The sequence below is a fragment of the Leuciscus leuciscus genome (assembly GCF_965113295.1).
Source record: "Leuciscus leuciscus genome assembly, chromosome: 9".
NCBI lineage: Eukaryota > Metazoa > Chordata > Actinopteri > Cypriniformes > Leuciscidae > Leuciscus > Leuciscus leuciscus.
In genome coordinates, this window is record NC_138733.1 from 13,365,527 (window position 1) to 13,392,669 (window position 27,143).

The following is a 27,143-nucleotide window of genomic DNA, read 5'->3' on the forward strand; positions in this document are numbered from 1 at the left end:
GACTTCTCCAATCATTAAGTCTTCTTAAACTCCGAACTTCTCTTCGACTGCAAGCTCACATTCAGATCTACCTCTAACCGTTCAACAACTAATGCAGAGAACCAAGTCCCCACCCTAATTTTTATTTCTATAATCCGCTCCACTTGGAGGAACGTCGCAGTACTGAAGAAAATATCTATCGCTACTTCGTTTTCATCACAACTTGTTACTTTTCAATCTGTTCCTCACACAATGCTGACATATAGCTTCAGAAGTCTTTGTTGCACATCAGCTTTTGAAGCTTGAAATCCTCAGTAGCCTTGTAATTGATGTAAAAGAATGACCAGTACATTCTTCAGTATTTTTCCTTTTTTGTTCCACAAAGGAAAGTCAGTCATATGGAATTTGAAGCAACATGAGAATGGAATAGAACTGAATTTTCATTTTAGAGTGAACTAATCCTTTAAAGAGGCTGAAAGTATTTTATTCTTTTGGTCTTTTTTTGAGTTGCCTTTTCTGAAGAAAACAAGCAGGAAAAAAATGTTTCACATCCATCCGCCACTGCTGCAAGCGCTAGTTACTGTGGCAACAAGTAAAAAGTCATTATCTCTAATTGACACCATGGCAGGTTCAGGTGTTTTCATAGTTTGCTTTCACTCTCTAGAGACTGAGGGGCAGATGTCTTGTGTTCGCTTAGCATTTGGTTTCCTTCTCTCTCCCTTCTACTTACACTCTTATCCTCTTGCCTTGTTGTTTGTTAGTTTTGAATGATTTTTTCTGTCCTCTCTTTCTCATGGAGAACTTCCGCCCCATGTTTTCCACAGTGTAATTTACCAGAAGGGGAAAGTGCACCATCATCTCCTGCTTTAGGAGCTAGCAGCATGTCTGGGCTTATATGAGAATTTTACAATGCTCTTTAAGTGAACATGCCTCATGAGTGAGCCACTGTTGCTACCAAGCCCAGTTAAGTCCCTGTCAGATCATTGTATTGTTCTTCTGTATAGTCCTTTCTCTCTTACTTTGTCTTGTTGGTTCACGTTGGTTGTATCAGGATTGGAATTTATAGGTTTATTGCAATGCCATTAAAATGTAGATTACAATATTTAAGGCTTCTCTCTCTCTGGTTATCAGCAGAACTGCCAACTGACAGGAAGTACAAACTAAAACTGTGGCTTGAATATGTGGCTGATAGTGTGCTTAAACAGGCCATGCTAGTCAAGGAAATAACAAGAAAACATTTATTTTTTGGTCAGGAATAATTTTTAAAGAAATATCACACACACACACACACACACACAAAATGGCAATATTAGCTGTATGTCATCCAAAGGTTTTAGATCCAGTTAATGTCGTCAGCCAAAGCTGCTCAATTTTGTGGTCGGTGCGTAACCCAAATGCTGCTGTTTGCAATATAAACCTGTGGGTTAGTTATAAGACTATCCGTTTGCCATGTTTATTAACTTTAGTTAGTCATCAAGGTTACAGGCATTATTCATGACTATCGTGAGAATAGAAGAAATGCTTGACTTTGGTTATTAATTCATACAGATTATATTCTGTTCCTATAATATGTTATATTAGAGTCACACCTGTTATTAAATACAGTTGTAAGTCCCAAACACTAGCTGCATTTACATGGACCCCAATAATCCGATTGTAATCGGACTAGTAGCACTGTCAAAATAAAAATGTCAATGTAACCAAGTCAATCGGAATGAATTGGCCAAATCCGATTAAATTATCATTCGGATTGTAAGGGGTGATTTAAACCTTTTCTAATCCGATCGAGAGGACATGTAAACACTTGATCGGATTGAAAACTGAAACTGGAAAGCACTGTGCATGTGCAATGATGTAGAAATGGTGTAATGACGCGTGGAACAAGCTTGTTGTTTTTGAATGAAGTGTGATAAATGACTGACGTGTCGTTCTAAAATTCTTCTTCCACTCGTCGTCTGTGAAGTGGAGCATGCAGGACAAAGTCCCACCAATCCTTGTTTCGGAGACTCATCCATAGAAAGGGGCATTTTACTGCTTGATTAATATAAGCAGCACGGCACAAAGCTTCATGTGCTCCCGAAATAGATTAATATTGATTTTGGCTTAGGACCCAATATAGATTAATATTATGTCTGCTCTTTAAAACAAAGATAAGAAGCAATGTAGGAGAATGGTCAGTATGTGCCAACAGCAGGAAACTGTATACTTGTGCATTAGTGCGTGCATTATGCGCATGCCAAAAAGTCAAATCCGATTTAAAGCTTGTGACATATAAACGCACACATCATCCCGATCACTTTATTTAGCGTTCATGTAAACACTATGTTCGGATTCATCAACCAGAATTAATTCATTCCGATTGAAACAAAAGCGGACCATGCAAATGTAGCTACTGGCTGTGAATGTAGCCGTAGAAATGTAGGATTTCACACTTGAAGCTCTCACACAGCGGTCTACTGTCATTTGTTTTAATTGGTGTCATAATCCAGCAGCGCAAGAACATATTTCTCGCCTACATCAAAGAAGAAAGTGTTTTAATGTTATAGATTCATTTGAAGAGACCAGACTGGTTAATGAGTGAGTGCATATGTGTGTGTGTGTATTAGAAACTTTGACACTCACTATCATTGCAAGAGCAGATGGTACATTATAAGTGTAGCGTATGTGTGTAAGAACCATCTGTTTGAAATAGAGTAACCCTTCTGTGCTGGTGTCCCATAGGTTATGGTGTTTAAATATAACACATGCTTGCATAACACATATACAATAAATCATTACACATGAACCAACAGGGTTCCCATGGTTTTGGAAAACCTGAAAATATCAAGGACTTTCAAGGCCTGGAAATGTCATGGAAACTCTGAAGACGTTTAAATTAATCAGTCAAACCGGTTGACAAATCAGACCAGATTCAACTTTCAATTGGAATGATTCTTAACATCCTTAACATCCCTTAGGGGGCAGTCATGGCCTAGTGGTTAGGGAGTTGAACTGGTAACCCAAAGGTTGCTGGTTCGATTCCAGAACCGGTGGGAAATGACTGAGGTGCCTTTGAGCAAGGCACCTAACCCCTTATCGCTCCCCGGGCGCCACACAAAGGCTGCCCGCTGCTCTGGGTGTGTGTATCCACGTTTGCAGTGTGTGTGTGTTAACTACTCACTACTCTGCTCCTAATGTGTGTGCATTAACTTGGATGGGTTAAATGCAGAGGTCAAATTCCAAGTATGGGTTACCATACTTGGCCGTCACGTGTCACTTTCACTTTCACTTTCACTTCACTTATCCAGTAATCACGAACAACTTAGAAAGGTCATGGAGAAGTCAAGGAAATTCATTAGTCGAAAAGTGTGAACCAAGGTGCTACAACATGGATTCAGGTTTGACAGAGATTTTATCTAGTCTCTAGTTATGCAACATTAGATTTGTAACACAACTATTTTCACTCAAGCAAAATATCTGTCTTTGGTTCATGGTTTGAGAGTGATCTAAGGACTTTCAAGGCTTGGCTGCCCCTTTTTGTAGCACAAGCCCCTTAGCACAATTAACTAGCCAATTAGCCTATAAATCTCTGCTGTTAGTGGGATAGATTGGCAGCTGGGAAGGGAGTGTTCAGCCCTGAAGGAAAGGAGGCATTGTGTAATTACAATTGCCTCTTTGTGTGGTAGCGTTGTGTACATTTGCACCTGCCTGTTTATGCGAGTGATGAGGGTGTGTCTGTACACATTTTAATGTTTGAATGGATACAGTATAGTGTATATATTTTATTAATCTTGGGGTATTAAATCCTGCTCCTGGAGGGTCACCTTTCTGTACACTTCAGCTGCAACCTGCTTCAATACACCTGGAAGTTCGTTTTTAGTAATCCTGAAGACCTTGATTAGCTGGTTCAGGTATGTTTAATAAAGATTGGAAATTCTGCAGATTGATCACCCCTGGCCTTAAGGGGGCATTCACACTGCCAACAGTAATGCAAGTGACTGGAAGTCATTCATTTTCTTTTGAGAGCTGGTGACGGCAGATTTGGATAAAGGTTTCATGTTCCCTCTCAAGTGAGGGAAGCCACACAAATGTACCCAAAAGAACCAGTCCCCAACCAACACCGTCCATCTTAAACACCTGCTACAGCATCCTCAAGTTCAGATTTGGTCTTGACAGAGTTTTAGGCCTGTTGTCAACTGTCCCAAAATGTAGGAAGAGAAGGCAAGAGTAAAATCATATTTAGAAAAGTGACTCCATGAGGGACTTTCAAATGAAGGTCGTCTGTTTTTGCAAAGGCTGCACAGTAGGTGTTGTGGACTGTGGAGGTTGGCGTGGACTGCAGTGTTTGTGTGTGGCTGAAAAGAGGGAGCCCCTATCGCTGTCAAACCTGCCACCATGCCTGCTGGTGTGAGGAATTAATAGCTGTCATCACGCGCGGCTCCCTGATGAGAAATATTTAGTCTTTATCGTGAGAGAGTCATGGTGTTAGAAAATAGTTACAGCAGCTAACCTCAACTATTTCTCCAGTTGTAACCAGAATTACTCTACACTTTTTCCATTTTTTTGTTGTTGTTTTCCTTTCTCTTCAACCCTTCCTTTCTGACACTCAGACACATTCTTTCTTTATTTCTTTATTCTCCCTACTTAGGGAAGCTGTCATTGGACATGATCACAATCTAGCTTCAATAAGAAATCCCCTGCTCGCCTTGCCATTACAAGATTCTAGCACAAGCAAAACTCTACAGCCACAAGGCCATTTTTTAAAAGTTGAGCAGAGGAGGATGATATTTGATGTGATTTGATGTCAATAACGAATTTTGACAGCGAAACCAGGGAGTGATGGGATCTAGGTCAGGGGTTTTATGGTTTCAATGGTTGCTTTTTGTGTGTGTATATATGTGGATGTGGTTAACTGCATTATATCATGCCTGAAAAGCTAGCGATCATGGAAATGTGAAGATGCAAAGAGTGCTCTATTAATCCAGAGTAATCCAGTGTGCTTTGCATCCAAACCCTTGCCAGCCACGGTGAGATTATAATCTTGGGTAGTGGCCTGGCTGTTTATGATGTATGAGCTTTGAGTCATGGGCTTATCTGTCTTTGTGTTACTACATTAGTGGTCAACTGATAAGTACTGACACAAAGGTGAACTGCCACTTTTGTTAATCAACCAAGTCTGTATAGTTCAGACGAGAGGTTTTCAAACTGCCCCTTGAGCCTCCTCCGCACTGCACGTTTTGGATGTCCCCCTTATTTAACCAGCTGAATTAGCTCATCTGCTGATTAGTAGAGTATCCATGACCTGAGCTGTGTGTGTCCAAAAAAGTAAATGCTGTGGAGCCTCTAGGTTTGAAATCCCTGGTTTAGACCAGGGGTAGCTAACCCTGCTCCTGAGGGGCTACCTTCCTGCAGACTTCAGCTCTAACTCTGCTCCAACACTCCTGGCCGTCGTTTTCAAATAATCCCGAAGACCTTGATTTATCTGGTTCTGACGTTTGATTAAGGTTGGAAAATGATCAAATGCTATTGGCATAAAAAAGATCAAATATGCCTATTGGATCAGCTATTTTATAGCAGCAGAGCAACATTTATTTTAGCCTCTCTGTTCTGGATATGGAGAATACAGTCTCTCCCTCTCCCTGGCTATTATAGCTTAATATTTTACACATCTTCATTCCCCTTTGTTCATCCTCCCACCCTTGTACGAATTTCTCTCTTGCTCTCTCCACTGCAGCATTAGACTCTCTCCCCAAGCAGGAAGTGTTGTCCGTGCAAAGGCTCTGTTCCTCAGCGCCCCAGGCAGTGCTCTAATGGAGTCCAGGTCTCGAGAGGGATCGGGGTGGGGGGGGGTGAATGGATGAGTAGACTATCTGCTCTTACGACGATATTAGTGGCGATTCGGTTGGAGGAATGAGTTTGCGAGGCGCATCAGTCAAACTAAACTGTGTGTACTCTGCTCTTGCCTTGCTTTGTCACTATTGCCAGCTCTGTCTGCTATAATTCTTTTATGAAATGTGGCATTGACGAGGACATGCCGGAAATGGAAAGGGCCTGGGCACCAGCCCTGTGGGATACCGTATGAATGACCTCTCATTTTCTATGCTGCATGGCTACAGTAAAGATAACACGCTAGAGAAGTGGAATGCCTTTTCATATAAATCTGATGCTGGACCAATATTTCTTCACATAAATGTAGCGCTGTGGTACGTCATTAGGAATAATACAAACACCAGCACATTATTTTTCATGGTAAAACTCTCTCAACAATAACCATGTCTTCAATACTCAAACAATACATATCTCTGATTTACTGATGTTCAGGAACGTTTTAAATCTTCGCTTTCTTTTGAAGGTAATATAAAAGTCCATTTGATCTGTGAGAGTGTGTGTAAGTGGATGTTTACAGCTTGTCGGCCTGATTATGTGTGTGACTGTCTGTTTAGACAGGCTTCTTCAAAGTAGTTTGACAGGAAACAAATTGTAGTTTTCATTTCTGTTGCTATTAATTATAGTCTTTGAAATGGCTTTTGTCTGCTGCACTTTACTGTCCTGATACACATTCAGAAGGGCTGTATTGTTCTCGAGTTTGATTGTGTAGACTATGGAGTTTTTCATTACTGGAGGCTGATGGGACTTAAACAATCAGTTAACAATGGGTGTTTTTTTTCTTTTCAGAAAGAGATGTTCTGGCTTCATCCAACTCTCTAGCCTGTATTTTCATTGTCTTTTTAGTCTTGCTACATATCAAAAGTCAGGGGGCCTTTGTAGCACTCCAAAAAATGAAAAAGGTGTACTAAAAAATTTATTTTCACTTCTCTTAAAACAGCGTGTTCTTATCTGATGCAACCATAACCTTAAGATCAGAAAGAAACAGTCATGCAAAGCTTTACAGTACATCTATTAGACCGTAGTGTATGGATTCCTCCCTGTGATCAGTTTGGCTCCTGCCATTTGAACAGGATTCTTAGCTTATGTGCAGGTCAAGCCCAAGGCCAGAGGAATGTGATCTATTTTTAACAGTAGCCTAAAGCTCAGAAAACTTGTGGGGTTTAAACCTTAACTGTCCCTTAAAAGACTAAACTACTCTTTAAACAAGCTTTGGAATGCCCTGATCCCTTATTGTTGCCCCCTGTCATTTAAGTCAAGTCAAGTTTATTTGTATAGCGCTTTTCACAATACAGATTGTATCAAAGCAGCTTCGTTAGTTATCGGCAACCCACCGTTAAGAGCAAGTGCGAACTTTGCACTCTTTTCACCCTACATGCTGTTTTTGGTTTAGTTAACGACCATCTCTCAGATGATCTTTCTTACGCCTGCCAGCCGGACCCCCTTCTCCCTTTTTCACACCTCTACTCTTTTATAGGCCATGTTTGAGGACAAGTCCAGGCATATCCTCATCTATTAGTGACTGTGTCCCAACATTAAAGATAGGGTGAAGTCCTCAAGCCTGCAGGCTACATGCTAGCCAACCTTTGGCTTGATGGACCATATCATGTCTTATCCCAACATGGCAATGGATATGATTGTATCTAACCTCTGAGTGGTGGATTCTGGAACATCTGTCTTTGCCTTTTGCTAGATGATACTTTAGCATGGGGGTTCCCAATTTAATGCAGACTTTCTATGGTTGTCTATAAGATTGTAGGGTGTTCCTTCCATTTTTTTTTTTTTTTTTTGAAAGCCCTCCTAGCCACTATGTGCCCTCGATGCACACTCTTTTGAATTCACACTGATGCAGACTCATAGCGCGAGTAAAGGTGCAAGAAGTACCAAGAAGGCACAAGTACATTTTTATTAGACATTTAAGATATGTTTGTAGAATAGCCTGCACAATAATATGAGTGAAACCATGATATTATACCTCTGTGATTCACACTCTTGCCATGAGCTTGCACCTGCATAATAATAAAATGTTTCTTTATAAAAATAGACCAACTTGGTGGCACACCACCTATTAAAAAGAAGCCAAAAAAGATAAGGAATTAATTAAACCAGACAAAGGAGGATGGGTTAATAAAAATGAAAGATAAGCCAATGAATGTTTAAGAAATGCTTGAATGAGTTGAATATTGAATGAGAATTTTGAACCAGAAGGTTAGATGCTCTGAATGCATCTTTGTTGTCTCCACCAATAAAGTCTAAGCTTTGGCATCTGGAACTCCGTGACTCGAGTGACTTTCTTGTAAAGAAGACTTTTTCCACGACGCAAGTAGAAGGAGCATTATCACATTTTTATTGCTATGGTAGCCAAATCCAACTTGCATGTGAACATTTTCACTTAGGTTTCCTTTCTATTCTAAATTGTAATTTATTGCCAAATTTGAAGACCAGAGCAATTGTTCGACAACTGTGCATTAACAGGAACAATTATTTAGTGCTTGAATGTCTGCTTGAAGTGCTTGAATTTTTATTAGTTGATTTTGTATCAACAATACTAGCCATCTGTTTTCATGTTTGTGATGTCTATGATTTGTTTGTTGCTGCATTAGCCCATCAGTGGAAAAACACAGGCTGATTTGGCTCTCATCTTTAGTTGTTGTAATTTTATCTCGTTCATAGCACTAATAGCATGCTGAACATGGAAAGACAAAGCAATGCACAGAATTACACAGCTGGGACAGATCAGATGTGGCTCTTGTGCTGGCGGCAAAGTGAGTGTTACAGAGAGCCAGGTCCTGAAGAGCTGAGGAATAATGAGCACTCCCTTAATTAGACTAATGACTTTTACAATTGGTCTTGAACCAGCAAGCATGGCATCACTTGTCATGTTGGTGACCCAACAGAATAGATGCACTTTTTTCTTTTGGTCCCAGAAGCCAGGAGTCACCACCTGGTTGTTTATGTGTATGTGTGTCTGTCAATGACACATGGGTCATTGCTGATCTGTATCCAGGCAGCTGTCATTGTTTTGTACTTGAGAGCTCTCAAGTGTTCCTCTGGTAAAATGAATTTTCAAGCCACAAAATGCATTCTCGTATCTTCCTTGTTGTTGCATCTTGGATATTTAATATGGAAAGTATTACCATGCGTCCCACTTATGGCAACCTGTTCTTGAGCATGATTACATGATTACCTGCCCTCTATCAGCATGGATGATATAATTATGATATAATTACTCCCTCATAGCTTACTAACTGATAACTACATCTGATGGTCTCAGTGATGTCCTCATGATTGTGATTGGCTACAGAAAAACTAAAAAAAATAGAACAATGAAGTCTCATTGCATTGGATGAATATAATGACTAAAATCTAAAGATTATACAGTAGCCCATATGCGTTGTCCATGGTGGTTTTTTTATTTTATTACTGTACTGCAGTGTATTTTATTTTTTACTATTTATACATTATTACACTATTTTAATGTAAGTTATCATAATTTAATGGCAGTATCAGATTGTTTTCAGGAAATGGAAAAAAACTATATTTTTAATAATTAAACACTGTTGTAAAAGTTGATATTGTGGCTTTATATGGTATATTGCAAAACCCACAGACAGACGCAAAGGGTAACAAAGTAATGATTTATACAATTAAAATATGAAATATGAAGATACAAGGTTACTGCCCAACCGAAAGGATGATATTATTTATTTTATAAAATATGAAAACATTTTGTCAAATATTTTCTATTCATTTTGGTATTGAATTATCTTTTTGGGGTTATGTGAGATACCTGGGTCTTCCTCTGTGAGATACCTAGGTCCTGAGAAGTGCAAGTGTAATATTTAACATATAAAATTGAGATGATGTTTCCGAGCTGTTGTGTTAGGGGAACTGGTCAATGTTTAAACAAATGTTACACTGCCACACCCACAGCACTACATTGCTCAGTGGCTCTCCACCTTGTTTTTACTGTAGTGGTGGTCCTGGTGGAGTACAATGACAAATCCATTCTTGACATTTCAGACCTTTTTCTCTGGGTAAGCCAGCATACCTCACTTTTGTGTTTGCTCTGTTGCAAGTGTCTATTGATTGCTGGATAATCGTACTGCAGCAAAAGCTGAAAATGTTTCTGAGAGAGTGATATGATCATGATTCCACTGGTCTTTTCACCAATCCTACATTGAACGACATGCTAAGGCTCAAACTTTGATACCTTTTTCCACTCTGATACGAAATGTTAGAAATTCAAGTGCAGTGTTATAACTTTGACATGTTTTGTGATTTCAAGAATGCTGGGCCAGTATACAGAAGCTATTTCGCCAGAGCAAATTCACCACAGCAGAATCATTACATTTGGCCCAGACTGTGACAGTGACATCTGCAACTGCAATCATGTGTCACTTGTGATCGCTAGATGTAGTGCTTGAAGAGCTGTCGTCAGCACATTTACCTAGTCTTGCCTCCCAGGTGCTGCTGTTGATCTGGGAGATGGAGGTCTGTGGCACCTCTTCTGTAGTGCCTGTCCTTGGCGTAGACCCAAACAATTCTTTCTGTTTAGATGACTCCCACTATGACAATCCGGTTATGTCCCAACTGAAGTGCCTTGATCTAAAAAGATATAGTATATTCATATATATAACAAGAAGAAAAATAACTATTAACAGGTTGAGGATACTTTTACACTTAACTCCATATTGTGGAGTTCCACTCCATTCCATTATAGCCACGTCTTTTTTGGTTTGTCTCTGCATTTGTCAGGTTATTGGGGCTCTGAATTTCAAGAACAGTGTAAGTGCTCCTGTGAACTCTTGTCATCTATTGTCCAGAGGGTTCTGTTCTCTTTCGTAGACTTCTACAGGCCTTGACTTAATTTGTTTTGGTATCCACAAGGTTTCACCCTGTTAATGTTAGTGGAGTTGTTAAAGTCTTTTTGAAAATTATTTTTGAGACTTATTGAGAGGATTTTTGGAAAGCGGCCAATATCCTATTAAAGGGTTAGTTCACCCAAAAATGAAAATTCTGTCAGTAATTACTCACCCTCATGTTGTTCCAACCCTGTAAGACTTCTGTTCATCTTCGGAACACAAATTAAGGTATTTTTGATTAAATCTTAGAGCTGTCTCACCTCTCCATAGGCTTCTCTGTTATTGAAACTTGCCGGCCCAGAAAGTTAGTAAAGACAATGTTTAAAATAGTCCAACCCAGAAGCGCTGCGCTGTTACGCTACATGAACTCACTCAGAGGCCCACACAGAAGAAAATGAATAGCCTAGTTGAATAAAGCTGTTATTTTTGTTTGTTTTTCCGCATTTTTGGGTGAACTAACCCTTTAAGGGCGATTTGTGTTTCCCTGGTTGCCTAATTAAAACTGTATCTCTGAAGCACTTACCACAGCTTTCATCTGTGTGTGTATATGTTTAGGGATTAGAATGTGATGCCTTATAGGGTTGAATCAATACAAAAAGTTTGACTTTGATATGATACCAGCCTCTCTTATTCCTTGGAATTGATACCTTTAGGATACACATTAACAACCCTGGGCAACTTATGAAATGAAATGGGGACGGGTTGTGCCATATTAATCAAATACTTTGTAACTTTTGCAGTCACACATCCCTTACTGTACTGTAGTAAATTTCAACAGCCAGTACGAAGTTATTCATTTTGATGCAAAAACGTATACATTTATATTTATTCATTTAGCAGAATCTCTTGTAGTTATTCATTTGTTTATTTTTTCAAAATCTAATTGTAATGTCTGTTCTATTTTTTGCAGGGTCAGATCCAGGCTGGGCAAACCTGAAACCTACAATATTTCTGTGTCAAAGTGCCCCTGAAGAGAGGAGATGGGCTGGAATTTTTCGACCTGCAGCACACCCGCCTAAGTCCAAAGGGACTCCTCTCCCCCACCCTCAAACCCCAAGCCTCTGCCAAAATCATGAATGGCCAGATGACTGTGGATTTATAATTTGATCAAGGGGATTGGACATACTGACCCTACAAGGAAAAAAACCCTAAAGCAACTTTCAGGATCGTTAGAAATAAATTATTTTCCAGGCCTGAAATCATTTGGATGGAACCTCAGCCCAGCAGCTTTCAAACTAGAGCTTCTGGGAATGGCAAGATGAGCGCTTTCATTCGATGATGATGGCAAAAAAACAAGATGCCCGGGCACCAACCTACAACCTTGTTGTGGTAGGTTTGTCCGGAACTGAAAAGGAGAAGGGGCAATGTGGGGTAGGCAAGTCCTGCCTTTGTAATCGCTTTGTTCGCCCCAGTGCTGATGACTTTTATTTGGACCACACATCTGTTTTAAGCACAAGTGACTTTGGTGGTAGAGTGGTAAACAATGACCACTTCCTGTTTTGGGGCGAGGCGGTACGAATGTTGGAGGAGGGCGCTGAGTGTCGAATGCATGTGGTGGAACAGACAGAGTTTATTGATGACCAAACGTTCCAGCCACATCGAAGTACTGCCTTACAGCCCTATATCAAGCGGGCAGCTTCCAACAAACTGGCCTCTGCTGAGAAGCTTATGTATTTCTGCACAGATCAGCTTGGACTAGAGCAAGACTTTGAGCAAAAGCAAATGCCTGAAGGCAAGCTTTTAGTGGATGGATTCTTACTCTGTGTAGATGTGAGCAGGGGTATGAACCGAAACTTTGATGACCAGATGAAGTTCGTCACCAATCTATATAACCAGCTAGCTAAGACCAAGAAGCCAGTTGTACTTGTGTTGACCAAGTGTGATGAAGGGGTTGAGCGGTACATTAAAGACTCTCACATCTTTGCCTTGGCCAAGAAGAATTTGCAGGTTGTTGAGACTTCAGCACGCTCTAACGTCAATGTTGACCTTGCTTTCCTTACCTTGGTGCAGTTGATAGATAAGAGTAGAGGGAAGCCCAAGATCATTCCTTACTTTGAAGCCCTCAAGCAGCAGAGTCAGCAAATAGCATCTGCTAAGGACCGCTATGAGTGGCTGGTTAGCCGCATTGTGAAGAACCATAATGAAACATGGCCCAACACCAATCGTAGAATGCAGACATCACCTGAATACAAAGAGTATGTTTTCCTTGAGGGTACTTCCAAGGCCAAGAAACTATTCCAGCAACATGTACACAGACTCAAGCAAGAGCACATAGAAAAGCGGCGTAAAATTTATCTTAGCACACTCCCACAGGCTCTCAACTCATTGGTTCCATGCCTGGAAGAGATTGATCACCTAAGCTGGTCAGGAGTACAGAAAGTTCTTGAGAATAAGCGGGAATTCTCCCACTGGTTTGTCGTATTGGATGACACACCATGGGAAACAACACCACACATTGACAACATGGAGGATGACCGCATTCCCCAGGACCTTTTGGAAACCCCTGCAGCAGAGGCAATCTATGAGAGTCACTTAGAACACCTGCGCAATGAGCGAAAGAGAGCAGAAATGCGTTGGGAGTTCAAAGAGAAACTTGCATCTTCGCCATTTGTTACACCTGGCAAACCCTGGGAGGAAGCTCGTAGCTTTATCATGAACGAGGAGTTTTATCAGTGGCTGGAGGAGCCAGAGTACCTTGACATCTATAACAAATACCAGAAGATTATTATTGACCAAGCCAAAGAGGACTTCCAAGAACTTTTACTGGAGTACTCTGAATTGTTCTATGAGCTTGAAGTTGATGCTAAGCCCAGTAAAGAAAAAATGGGTGCCATCCAAGAGGTTCTTGGAGAGGAGCAGAGGTTCAAGGCCCTCCAAAAGCTTCAGGCTGAGAGAGATGCCCTGGTGCTCAAGCATATCCATTTTGTATACCACCCAACTAAGGAAACCTGTCCTTGTAGTCCACATTGTGTGGATGGCAAAATTGAGCAACACTTAGCCCTTCGTTTTCCCACTCGATATTCCTTTGATGGGAGCTCAAAATCACAGTTTGGTGAGGGAAAGGTAGATAGAATTAATCTTGTAATTCTTGGCAAAGATGGACTTGCAAGAGAGTTAGCTAATGAGATCAGAGCACTGTGCACCAATGATGAACGGTACGTTCTAGATGGAAGGACATATGAACTGGCTCTTCGACCTATAGAAGGAAATGTACGCCTTCCAGTAAACTCCTTCCATACCCCCACTTTCACCCCACATGGTTGCATCTGCCTCTACAACTCAAAGGAATCCTTATCCTATGTTGTTGACAGTATTGAAAAATTACGAGAATCAACAATAGGTAGAAGGGACACAAATCTAGGTCAGCTTCCCTTGTCTCTCCTGTTGGTCACCAAAAGAGGCGTTGGTTCAATTTCTGATATTGGGGGTGAAACAGCACAAAGCCTCATCCAACACGGTCAACAAGTGGCTAGCAAATTTCAATGCAGTTATTTAGATCCTGCTTCCCCAGGTGTGGGCTATGGTCGCAATATAAATGAAAAACATTTAAACCAGATCCTCAAAGGTCTGTTAGACACACGAAGACCGTCAGTTAGTCTTGGCAGTAGCTCCCCACCCTTGTTGCCTCCACTTGCAAGTTTCAGAGACTCTCAGCAGAGCACTGAGGACTTACGAATTGTAATGTGTCTAATGTGTGGAGATCCTTATGATGTTGACCAGCTTCTTTCCCCATTCTTGCTGCCCCAGCACTGTCGGCCCTCTTCCAATTTATCCAGTGGAACATCAGTTTTGTTGGATTTATCTGTTGGTGGCCAAAGGCAAAGCATTGATCTTGCTGTTCTATCTTACCACTCATCTTTTTCCTTACGTAAAAGCGGATTGGTGCATGGTTACATAGCAGTGTACTCGGCCAAACGGAAGGCTTCCATGGAAACCCTTTGTGCCTTCCTTTGTGAGGTCCAAGACATTATTCCAGTGCAGTTGCTTGCTGTTGCAGAGACTCAATCGGAACTCGCAGACTCTGAGGTTGTCCGAGAGCAGCTTGCCCAAGGGGAGGAACTGGCCCATGAAATTGATGCACGTTTCAGCTCTGTGATCTGTGGACCTGGTGGTGTGGTGGGAGGCTTGCATCGGATAGACCACTTCCAGCCATTCTTTAAGGAGGTATTGGAGAAAAAAACCATTGTAGAGGCAACACATATGTATGACAATGTTGCAGAGAATGTCACCACTGAAAATGTATCTTCACCTCGATGTGGCTCTCCAAGCACCACGTTGCTGGATTCAGAGGATGACATTGAGCCCTCCCCACCTTATCCCACATTACGGGATGATGGCACCTTGACCCATGGTGGAGGTTTCAAGCTCCCTGATTTGGAGGGTGATGCCTTCTCGCTCATGTCTGACATCAACACTTTTGAAAACAAGCTTAACAACAAAGTCCCACCTCAGGTGCGACCAAAGCCAAATGTCACCTTTGACATTCCCAAACCCCAAAACATCAGTTCATACATGGACCTGAGCCTACATGGACACAACAGGCGCTCATTAGTCACCTGGCCACCAGGAAATGAAGGTGGTTATGATCCATCTGACTATGCTGAGCCCATGGATGCAGTATCAAAGCCTCGTCCCACAGAGGAGGAGAATATTTATTCTGTACCACATGACAGCACACAGGGCAAGATCATCACTATTCGCAATGCAAACAAGAGTCATTCTAATGGTGCAGGAAATGGATCAGACAGCGAGGCTGATAGCAGTTCATTAGAGCGTAGACGAAAGCTGTCTGCTCTTGGAGTTAAACCTAGGCTGTATCGTGATCGCTCCAAACGACTTGGAAAGTTTAGCAGCTTCCGCACAAGCTTTATTGGCAGTGATGATGAGCTTGGAGGTCTCCCCAAGACTAAAGAGGATGAGCTTGGTGCACAGAAAGGGGACAGTTCCTTAAATGAAGAAGGCGAGGACCCAAAGAGGAGGAATATCTTGAGAAGTCTTGGTAGAAGAACTACAAAGGTAAATTTTATGGTATTTTAAAACATATATTTTGGAATTATGCTTCATGGTCTCATATATTGTAAAGATCACATTTACAGGCTAACTTTATACTTCAAGATGATTTTAATTTATTTAATTGATTCAAACTATGTTTATTAAATACATCATATATTAAAAAGTCAATTTGGGCCCAACTACACTTTAAGTCAAGTCAAGTCAAGTTTATTTGTATAGCGCTTTACACTGGATGTGAACAAGTATTGTGAGTTATTATCATAGCGATTGGTATTTTTAACTTCACCTTATTTCAGTGGATGTTTTCCACTTATTTAGTAGAAACCGTGTGTTTTTAGATTGTGTTTAGATGTAAAAACACAGTGGCAACTCTATTTACTTTAGATGAACAGAAAGATTTACACCTTGATTTGAGTTTAAATATACAAAATCAATGTCTTAAAGCACCAGTCGCATGTGAGAGACAGCTGACACAGAGTTCAGATATGTGAATCTAACCTATCTTTGTCACATCTTTGTGACGTTCACTTGATTTTGAACCCAGAAGAAAATGGCCCAAATCCAGATACTTCCATATGAAATTAAAATGAACTCACAACACATACTTTAACTCTTAATGTCTTGAGGAATGCATTTTTGTGTTCACAACCCTTTAAATTCATTGTTCAGGTAAGATGTAGTCAATTTGAAAGATTATTTTACAGAAATTGTCTTTTGTCTAAACAATTTTGAGGTATGGTGGTATGCCTTGTTTCTTTTCTTGTTGAAAAGTAAATCCACAGAGAGAAGACCCAGTTGTTTTATTTAATGTTTCATGGTTGCACAGACTTTGGTCCTTTAGTTTATCTGGATGCCTGTGTGCCAAGCTTTGGTCAAGGTTGATTTTTGGTTATGCTGTGGTGCATGTCCATTAAATAGTGGTTTCTTTTAAAGAGTTTAAGTACGGCAAATAATTTTTTTTAAATGGCGCATGGCCTTAACAATTTTTTTGCTAGGAATACTTATATAGCTGTCACTCCCATAATACACTGTATTCACACGAGCAGAAATTTTAGTGACTGCTGTTCTCTTTGAGCATGTGACAGCCTAAGGGCATTTGAAAGCATTGAGCCACCAGTTCCTCTCATTGAACAGCAGTGTTTATTATTTCGGTAGGGTTAGAATGAGGCCATTGGGTTAAATCACCTTGCTTGCATTAATTGCCTTATGGGACTGATCCATAAAGGAACCCATAAAAAAGCAGCAGCCTAGTAGCCCCAGGGATCTGTACTGGTTTAAGCTCTGTTCAACAAAGACTGTCCCTTTTTTGATGTTAAAGGAGTTAGAATAAGCCTTTCCTGTTTTTGTCTACTATCCCATCCGCACTTTCTCACTCTTTCTTAGTATGTTGGACTGCGAGGCCGGAAATGTTAACTCAGCCTTTTAAAATCTCCTCACCCAACAAGTGGAATTTTTTAAATTCCAGCGTCACCTAGTTCCATTTCTAATGCCCCCGTGACTTTGCACCAGCATCTGCAAAGCAAATGGTTACATGGTAGAGTTACCAGGGGACTGGTTGCAATGAGAAGTTACTTTGTGCTCAGGTTAGTGAGGCATAAAACATAGCTAAACATTGTATTCATTCAAATTGTAACACTAAAGTATCCTGTCATGTCTGAAGTTGCAAATGGGTGGAGTAGCAGTTATTAACATGATGTAACTGGTTTGCTTTGTGCGCCTTAGTCTGGGTTGCTGTGTGACCTGCATTGCAGGGTGAACGCATTACTTTTGCATAACATTGCCATCCCAGTAATACTCTCTGTGAACTGTAATTGGAGCACAGATTCTTTACAGAGAGCTTGGAGAGGGGAGGGTGGTAATTATGTAAACGTCTATTGAGAGGAGCCAGTAGGGATTTAGGTGAAATCTGAAAATGAGGAGAGGAGTGGGGAATGTAAGGAGATGAAAAAAAAAAAGAGAGAGAGGGAGGCAAATGTGTCATGGTTCCTGAATGTGTGAAAAGCAGAGCTTTGACCTGCGGATGTACCAGGAAGCTGGGATGCCTTTTAGCTATGGAGCAGACAGACTTGGGCCTAATAATCGTCATGGCTTTTTCTTTTGTCTGACAGTACGTCAGACACACTGGCCAATGAGCCATGATGACCTGCTGCAGAGAATTATGGGAAGGCAGGGGTCTGGGAGGGAGGAATGAGCAGTGTGTTCTCCTGCAGAACTCTAAACTCAAAAGTCAAACTCAATGTACCTCAATATACAATGTCACATTGCTGGAATAACGTGAATGATTTGACCATGTCTAGGTTGGTCTTATGCACCATGTCCCCAGTAAATATATGGCACTTAAAAACAAATTCATGAATTTCATTGCATCAGATACAAAATATAAAACCAAGTGGCAACTAATGATGGTAGACCTTTTCTCAAAACTAGTCATTTCACTTTTAATGAACTGGTATCAAGGTGATTTTAGCGGATATATGAAGTCAGTTCTCCTCAAGTTCAGAGTAACTACGTGTAGTTCTATGAACTATGAGTATGAACATGTTCCACTAATATTTGACAACCATGTTAAAATGTTAAAACACATTTTGTCTTTTAATTTGAACAATATAACTATTGTTTTTCAAAGCCTTTTGATATCCTTTTGTATGCAATTACGTGTGGCTCAGGTATGCGTGCATTGCACCTAGCTTAGCTCTTGTCATTTTACCACAAAACAAAATGTGTTCCTCTCATGTCTTGCAGAAAACGCGGCTAAAGGGTCGTCAGTCATCATTGTCCAAACCTCCTGAGAGTAACTACTTTGGAGTTCCCTTGGCCAACGTTGTCTCGGCTGAGCGGCCCATTCCACTCTTCATTGAAAAGTGTATCCGTTACATTGAGATTACAGGTAAGTGGCACATAGGCAACATTTTGATGTTTTATCTTTACATCGGAGTGAGGTATTGGAATTAGCTAGATGCTTACACTTGCATGCAAACATAAACAGTGTGACCCCTTTTTATGAAATGGTAGTTGTGATCTGACAGCTGGTGAACTGTCTTCAACTCAATATAATGTGCTTTCCCATTAACAGTAGAGTACATACGTTTTACATTTGCACAAAATGTGTACAGATAGATAAACCTGCTGAAGAGTAATGGTAACAACAAAGTATATGTACATTTCTGAAGCTAGTGGCTGTGGTCTTTAGCCTGCTTGTTAGTGTGCCTGCCTCCCATGCCTGTTGACGCTGGTTCAAATCCCACTCGGCATCCGGGTCAAGGCACCACTGCAAGTGATCCTAATAGCACAGTTGCAATGGTGCCATGACCTGGATGGGAGTGAGGTTTACTGAGTTGAGTGTAATTAAGGCAAGCCAGTATGAGATATGCGAGTAAACCTCACTCCCCTTTCCTCATGAGGTGTTCTAGTAACTGATGCTAGAGGCTGAAGTTAAATCCAACTCTGAGCAGTGTTAGTAGAAATCTTAACTTATTTAATTTGATCTAGCTGGTCTCCCAGCTTGACCAGAAAACCCTCTAAAACCAGCAAACCAAACCAGACTGGGAAACCTAGTAAGACCAACCTTAGGCTGGTTTGATGTTTTTGTCAACAAGGTATATACCTAACCTGTATGTTAAAATGAATTAATTTTAACATATTAAATGGTCCCATAGAACTTAGTATGCGAATAAGAGCCTCTTATAGCATTATGGTAATGCAATGCATGTATGGCGGTATGTGCGCTTGTTAAGCGCATATCTACGCAGCTGTGATTTGGGTCTGTAGCATTAGTGCCATTAGCTTCCAGGGATTAAGCTCATCAACTGAGAGCAAGTGCATGTGCTCCAGCCGGTGTTTTCTGTAATGCTGAGTGTCGGAGAACACATCAGTATTCCCTCTGGGATGCATCAGTCCATCTGTAGTTTAGATAAACTCAACACTGCGCAACCTAGAAAACGTGACAAAAATGTGTTCCCTATCATTCTCTGTGGCAACCCAAAAATGCATAGCTAAAGAATCCACTACATGCTCTTTATGTATTATTACATGCATACTACTTGAAGTGTATGCATTTCAGAGCCCTGACCCTTGAAGAGAGCACTCGACCCCACCCTTTGGATCATGTGTGTGAACCACTAGGGGCAGAGTGGAGTCAATGGACCTGTCATTTATAGTTTTCTCAAGTCAGCGCCTGATCTTTGTTCCTCATTTCCTTTTCACCCCGCCCCTCTCCCACCTTTTTCATGTTCTGTTGTGTATGTGTGTAAGTTGCCAAGCCCCTTGCGGTAATTTTCTGCCTGATAACTCCCTCATTGAGATCGATATCACATAGCAGAAATGGTGAACAATCTTTTAGGCTCAGCTCTTTTTTCGTGCTCTGTGGGTGGAACTGCCTTCTACAACAGCTTACAGCGTGATTTGCTGATAGTACTCTCAGTGTGAACACTAGAGAATATGCACTCGCTCATTCAAAGTGCCTTACCCATCAAAACAATACAACCTCACAATCACAACCTTATCAGAATTACACGGAATTGCTTTTACAAAGATTTTTGTAGAAAAATGTCAGTTTGACATGTCAAGCAAGTCCCTGCTAACAGCAACGGTTAAGATGTGCTTAGTCATGCCAGCTCAGTCTTGTACATATAGCAACACTGTGTCTTTCACTGCCTCGTTAAATCTAAAATTACACAAAATAAGATAGTTTGAAGAATGTTTGTAACTAAACCGTTGTGGGGCACCATTGACTTCCATAGTATTGAAAAAAATCCCCCCAAAACTGTTCGGTTAGTTACTGGCATTCTTCAAAATATCTTATTTTGTGTTCAGCAGAATAAAGTAAGTATATAGACAGGCTGGAACATACAAGTTTGGAACAACAAATTATTACACAATTTTCATTTTTGGGTGAACTTTCCCTTTAAGAACGACTAGTTGTTCAAACCAATGTTGACTAACCAATTGCCAAAGTACGTGTTTCAGAATTTTGGGGTTGGTTGTCTCTTATGCTCACCAAGGCTGCATTTATTGAATCAAAATCACAGTACAATTTTAAATAACTCTGTTAAAGGGGTGATATAATGCCCTTTTCACAAGATGTAAAATAAGTCTGATGTCCCCAGAGTGTGTATGCCAAGTTTTAGCTCAAAATACCCCACAGTTATTTTTATATAGCATGTTAAAAATGTCACTTTTTGAGGGTGAGCAAAAACGCACCGTTTTTGTGTATGTCCCTTTAAATGTAAATGAGCTGCTGCTTCCGCACAGAGGGTGGAGCTTTAACAGCTTGTGTCCTTTTACTTCACACAGACATGCACTGAACATTTCAAAAACATTTAGCCTTTTATGTTCAAACCAGAGTCAGACAAAGATGGAGAGACTCAAGAAGAAGTGACAACATGTAGAATCCAACAGGACATTTCTGAATGGTTAGTTGATGAATTTATGTAGCTGATATGTAGTTGTCTAGTTGTTGATTAGCATATTCTGTCTTGATAATCTATAAATTGCGTTCCCGGGGGCGAGGTTTATGTACATTTTAGGGTCTTTGATATCACTAACCCGGGAGGAATGTCGTGTAGTCCCAACCGTTTGTTGTAGACCTTAAAAAGCTATTTCTTTAAAAGCAAATATCTCCCTTTGCTTTGAACTTTGAGCGTTGTAACTAAGCAGATGTTGTCTATGCTCAAACAGCAACATTACACACTAACTAAAGTTAGAAAAGTGAAAGCATAATCAACCACCCCTTTGATACATTTTAAAATGTTATTTATTCCTGTTATCAAAGCAGAATTTTGAGCATCTTTACTGCTGTCTTCAGTGTCACATGATCCTTCAGAAATTATTCTAATATGCTGATTTGCTGCTCAAGAAACATTTCTTATTATCAATGTTGACAACAGTTGTGCTGCATAATGTTTTTGTGGAAACGTTGATACTCCCAAGGTCCAAAAGAACAGCATTTATTTGATATGGAAATCTTTTATAATATTATCAATGTTTTTACTGTCACTTTTGATTAATTCAATGCATCCTTGCTAAATAAAAGAAATAATGTCTTTGGAAAAACTAGTGCATGCCTAGTCTAAATCACTTAATTTTTTAAAGCATAGTTCATCCAAAAACCATCCAATAATTCTGCATTATTTATTCACCCTCATATCGTTTCAAACCCGTTTTTCATTCTTTGTAACAAAGGGGAGTTTTTGAAGGATATCCATCCCACTCGTTTCAGTATAATAAAGTAAACGGCTGGGTTGTCAAGTTCTAAAATGACCAAGTTATTAATTTATTTATTTCTGGAGAAGGATTCACATCATTTTCTCCTATTTCTTCTTGTGTTTGATGGGGCAGAAATGAAAGCACAGTCACAAGCCTGTTACGTAACCTCACTTTTATATAGTTTCTATAGGGATCCAATTTCTGTCCTTTCCGTTCTGCCCTCTAGACCAAAAATACTTGCATTCCTCTATTGTTCCTCTCATTTCCTGTTCATTCTTCAAGGTAAATCTGTCTCCCACTTACATCTCAACATTTAACTTCTCTTTCCTCTTTATCTCTTCTATCCTTCTCTTATCTGTCAGTCCTTTTCTCTCTGTTGCAATGGGATGGTATGCGAATAGTTGGGTGTTTTAGGGCCATGAGGTTTACCACACTCACCTAAGTGTTGACAGCACCCGTTCCAGAATTAGTCCAGAGTATGGGAACAGGAAATACAGTATATAGTCTCAGCCCACAGGTAACTTAGGAGACTCTATTTTAATATAATTCTCATTATGAAATGTACAGTATAAATAGTTGTAGTTATAGAGAGGGAATGTGACAGCCGTTGGAGGAGGAGGAGAAATGCTGAATTGGCTGAAACTGGCCCCCGGAGGATATGCTGAAGATGATGGCAGGAAGCGGCAGGAGTTTGTTTGGACATGTTGCAGGGTTAGCGGTGCATTAGTAGGGCTTTAAGCAAAAAGGTCATGGTGAGTCTCAGTTAGAGAAACCCATGAGGCTCAAAGTGCTCTCCGTTTCTTAAAATGTCTTAACATGATGCTCTCTTGACGTTTGCTAATGGACTGGATGTTCAGTATGAAGGCCTAAAGATTGAGAGGGATGAACATTTAAAGGCTTGAGAAAAATTATATAATAAATGGAAATATGGTGACTTCCTTGTATTGTCCTTGACTGTCCTTCAGAGGATGTTTCCTTTCTCCCTCAAATATTCCTGTGGCTTCTGTTATGCTTGACTTTATTTCTAGAAGTCTTTAGTTTGTGATTCGTAGTTAGCCTAAGTTATGAATTGATACTTTTTTTATCAATTGGAAAGCTAATTTGAATGTAGTTTGGTCATTTTGATCAACTTGCACTCAAAATCAAAACATGTGAGTTTCTGTACTTGCAAGTTGTGAAGCACATAGATACACTAGCCCTACTGGTAATAAAAAGCACGTTCAGGGCTTTTCAATAAGGTTAGAGAATTTCAGACAAATTTAACATTTGTTGATCTTGTACATGTGCTTCATGCCTTGTGATTGGTTTTCTCTCATGTTTAACTGTTGTTGTAACAGTCTCTCTCTATATTTTGATTTTAGTTGTAGGCCTATATAACAAAACAAATTTTTCCTTAAATAGGCGTTTGGAATGATTGGTAGACCAGCAGTGGGTTTCACTAGCCACTTTTCTTGAATTGGAACGTAGAGTCCACACCCTAGAGGCTTAGTAACTTCTATCTAGATTGTAAATAACTGTACTTTATACGATTGCACCATTTGTTCTTAATGCAGAGCGTAGCTAGTACTGTAGGTCATAAACTCCTCGTAAAGTAATGTGTAGTTGCATATGACGTTTACCCGTAGCGATCCAATAGCAGCCTTGAAGTTATGTTGAAATGCCTGTGAATTTCAGTTTATCCTTCATTCTAACTACTTTTGCCTCACATAAGTAAAAAATAAGTTTCCATTAAATATAATGCTACCTAATCAGGATTTTCGTATTTGATATTTTTGTATATAAATAACATACAGAAACTGTATTTGAAAAGAATAAGGATCAATAAATGTTAAATCCTGATACAAAACTTAAGAAATTACACTTATTTATTTTGATTTTATTTGACGAGCACAACCCGGACGAATGCACACAGCGGCGCTCTGTTTAGACGGGTTCGTGTTGAAGAGCCAAAGTAATATATCCTTAAAATTTAAGCGAGTGTAAATGTCAGCATCATTATCATAAATGTCTAAATTATTGAAGTCTGTCAGGTAAAACAAGAGCTTATTGATGCAGTTCAGTCAGTCTGCTATTTTATTCCAACCGTTACTCCTGATCGGAGGCTTTCGTAAATATTTAGTTTATACGTAGTACGCTTCAACTAACTTTAATGGTGCAAAAAACGTTGCAATATTTATTAGTGCGTAAGTTGCAACTTAGTGCCCATTTTCGTCAAAACTAGGTTACTTACGCACAGCTGGTGCAACCGGTCCTTAGATGTCAAAAGTAGAATTTTGTGATCAGCAAAAATCTATAATGTAGTATGAAAGTTGATCTTTCATGAGTTTTACAGCCCTTTTCTCGCCTTTTTTCCCCTCATGTTCTCACATTCCACCGTAAACACACCCTTCCCTCTTTACACACATTTCCCTTCTTGCAGCTCTACAGAAAAGCTTTTATGGATAATTGATCGGGAGAGGTGAGGCAATCAATGCGGTCTGCCTCGGCAACGCGCCGACTCATTTCCGAGAGTGTCTCTCTGCGTCTCGCGCTGTCTTACTCTTTATCGATGTACTTGTTTTCTCTCTGCTTGTGTGAGATGGGCCAAGCTGAGCTCTTTCCTCCGTCTGCATCTGCGGGGCACAACACACAAGCTCCTCTCTGCCCGTGGCAGCGCTCATTCTTTATGTATGACTGATAAGTCAAAGAGTGAAGATCTGACAGTCGGAGTGTGGTTGCACAATTAGCAACCTCAGATCTAAATTAAATATGTGAAATTCATTGTACATTCTGAGCTGGAGATAACGCCATTGTGGTTCTTATCAAACTCTGAGACTGTAAATTGAATGGAGTGCAAAACTCATTTATTAATGTCAATTCTCTCTCTTTCTCTCTCTCTCTCTCAGGGTTGAGCACAGAGGGAATCTACAGGGTGAGTGGAAATAAGGCGGAGATGGAAACCATGCAGCGGCAGTTTGACCAGGGTGAGTCACATGACTTGTCTCTTTAACTTTCTTTTTCTTTCAATCTCTCTTTTTTCACTTTCTGTTTAGTGTACTTTGTTGGAATGACAAATATATATAAATAGCACAAAACCTAATTTTTTTTTTTTTAAGTTGCCAGCCACTTCCAGCAATTTTGATGATTTTCACAAAAATGTCATGGGCCCCCAGAATACTTTGTATGAATATCTGAATATGCATAATATCAAAAGAAAGAACAGACCCTCTGCTTTTACACAACAACAGCAAAAAAAACATTTGATTTTAGCTTATTGCATTCTTGTTTTATCAATACTTGAATGTGGGCAGGTTTCATAAAAAAACATTTGACGCAAAAACACGTTTTTGTCAAGACTACGTCTGGATGGGTTTCAGAACGATGATCAAAACATAGATGAAGTAGATCGAGTCCATCAAAACCCTCAAAGCTTCACAGTCCTATACTGTAGCTCGTCCTTGGTCGACATTTCATTCAGTAACATTAGGCAGTTTTGATTTAAATTGGTCTTCTTTACCCATAAGAATATAGGTTATCTTTTCCATTGCAATGCATGAAGATATATGAACCATCGAGTTATAGTAGGCCTTTCTGTCTTTTTCCAATAAATGACGATGAGCCGTTTGGCCTGTAGAATACACGTCTATCAATACTTGAGTGTCCTTTTTAATTTTCCAGTTAGCTGGATGAATACCAATAATGAAAAGCCCAGGATCCAGTGGCAATCTCACTGAGACTATATGCCATATCATTTTATTAATTTCTTTCCAAAACTCTTTTATTTTATCACATTCCCACATACAATGAATTAATGTGCCTTTTGCACTGTTACATTTAAAACAAGTATCTGGTATGTTGCTATAAATTTTGTTTAGTTTTACCGGAGTTATACAAGTACGCATAAGACTGTACTGGTAACAGTTTTAGTCTGCTGTTAACTGTCTGTGTTTGGGCTTTTGCACATTTTTGCTCCCATTTTTCATATGCACCTGCTTACATATGTTTTTGCTTGTTTATGCTTCTTCGCCTGACTTTTAATCAGGAGATTCGGTACTCTTTCAGAAGATGTGTAATAGCGTTCCCTATCGAACAACAGTGAAAACGCAGAAAGCCGCAAATATCCGTCAATGGCGGGGAAAGAGTTAATACTGTATGCGATTACATCGTAAATAATCCAGCACCGGTAACTACGTGGTTGAAACTCCAAAACAGTAGGTGGCAGTGTTTTACCTTAATGCTGGTTGATACCCGCCTTAAAACAGAAAAAAGAAGAATGTCTACTTCCATACTATAGTAGGTGAAAAACAGTATGTGAGATGAGTATGTCAGAATTCTGAAGTAAGCATTCAATGAACTCTTTACTATGTGGAGAGACGTTGTGAATAGCAAAGCGACACAACTGATGCCGTTGGTTACACGACAGTGACAACATAACGAATGTAGTCATTGAGAATTTCATTCATAGTGTGTAGAATACACTTTTTATTATTTTTTTTATTTTTTTATGGTCACGGAGCAAGTTTCAACCCAAATGTAGTACCAACTATACAGCGTGTGTTTTCGGATCTGTGTTTTTGTTGTATGCCGCGGGTTTCGTGATAACAGAAGTGGAATGTAGACATAGAAGTTATGTGATTAAAAGAGCAAAAAGGAGGTCTAAGATACAAAATATCCTAACTTGCAGTGCTACATATCATCGAGGCTAAGAACAAAATGTTCCTGAACTTTGGCATTTATCGCAGTTCGAATCCCGGCTCGTGGTCCTTTCTGATCTGGATTCCTGTCCACTCTCCACTATACTAATCTAATAAGACTTTTTGTCTCACAATTCTGACTTTTTTCTCTAAATTTAGTGTTTATATCTCACAATCTGTACTTTTATAACTTGCATGTGTGAGTTTATATCACACAATTCTGAGAAAATCTGTTGCTTGGTTACCATCTCATGGGCACTCAGTTCCACATAAAAGTCTTTTTGAGTTTTATAACACAACAAATTGTGTAATACTAGGGGGTAATGCTATGTTTCTTTGATGTATAATGTGATATTACATCATAATATGTATGATTTACACAGCACATCAAAATAATATGGTACATGTCCATAAAACATTGTAATACCATCATGGTGCTGTTTGATACTTTCATTGTTACTGCAAAGAAAGTGCTCAAATGACTCAAAATTGCTTCGCTAACTTGAATCTAGTGAAGCTAAGAACATTACCAAACTATAATCAA

At 39.8% G+C, this 27,143-nt stretch overlaps 1 protein-coding gene across 1 annotated transcript in view; it reads left to right on the plus strand.

The window, feature by feature from the left end:
• arhgap35a (Rho GTPase activating protein 35a) overlaps positions 1-27,143 on the plus strand; it is an 86,432-nt gene that overhangs the window by 41,935 nt on the left and 17,354 nt on the right. The window contains exons 2-4 of the mRNA XM_082181151.1: positions 11,620-15,725; positions 18,465-18,609; positions 24,812-24,889. Coding sequence (XP_082037277.1) covers positions 11,985-15,725; positions 18,465-18,609; positions 24,812-24,889 — 3,964 coding nt within the window. The 5' untranslated portion in view covers positions 11,620-11,984. The remainder of the gene's footprint in view (positions 1-11,619; positions 15,726-18,464; positions 18,610-24,811; positions 24,890-27,143) is intronic.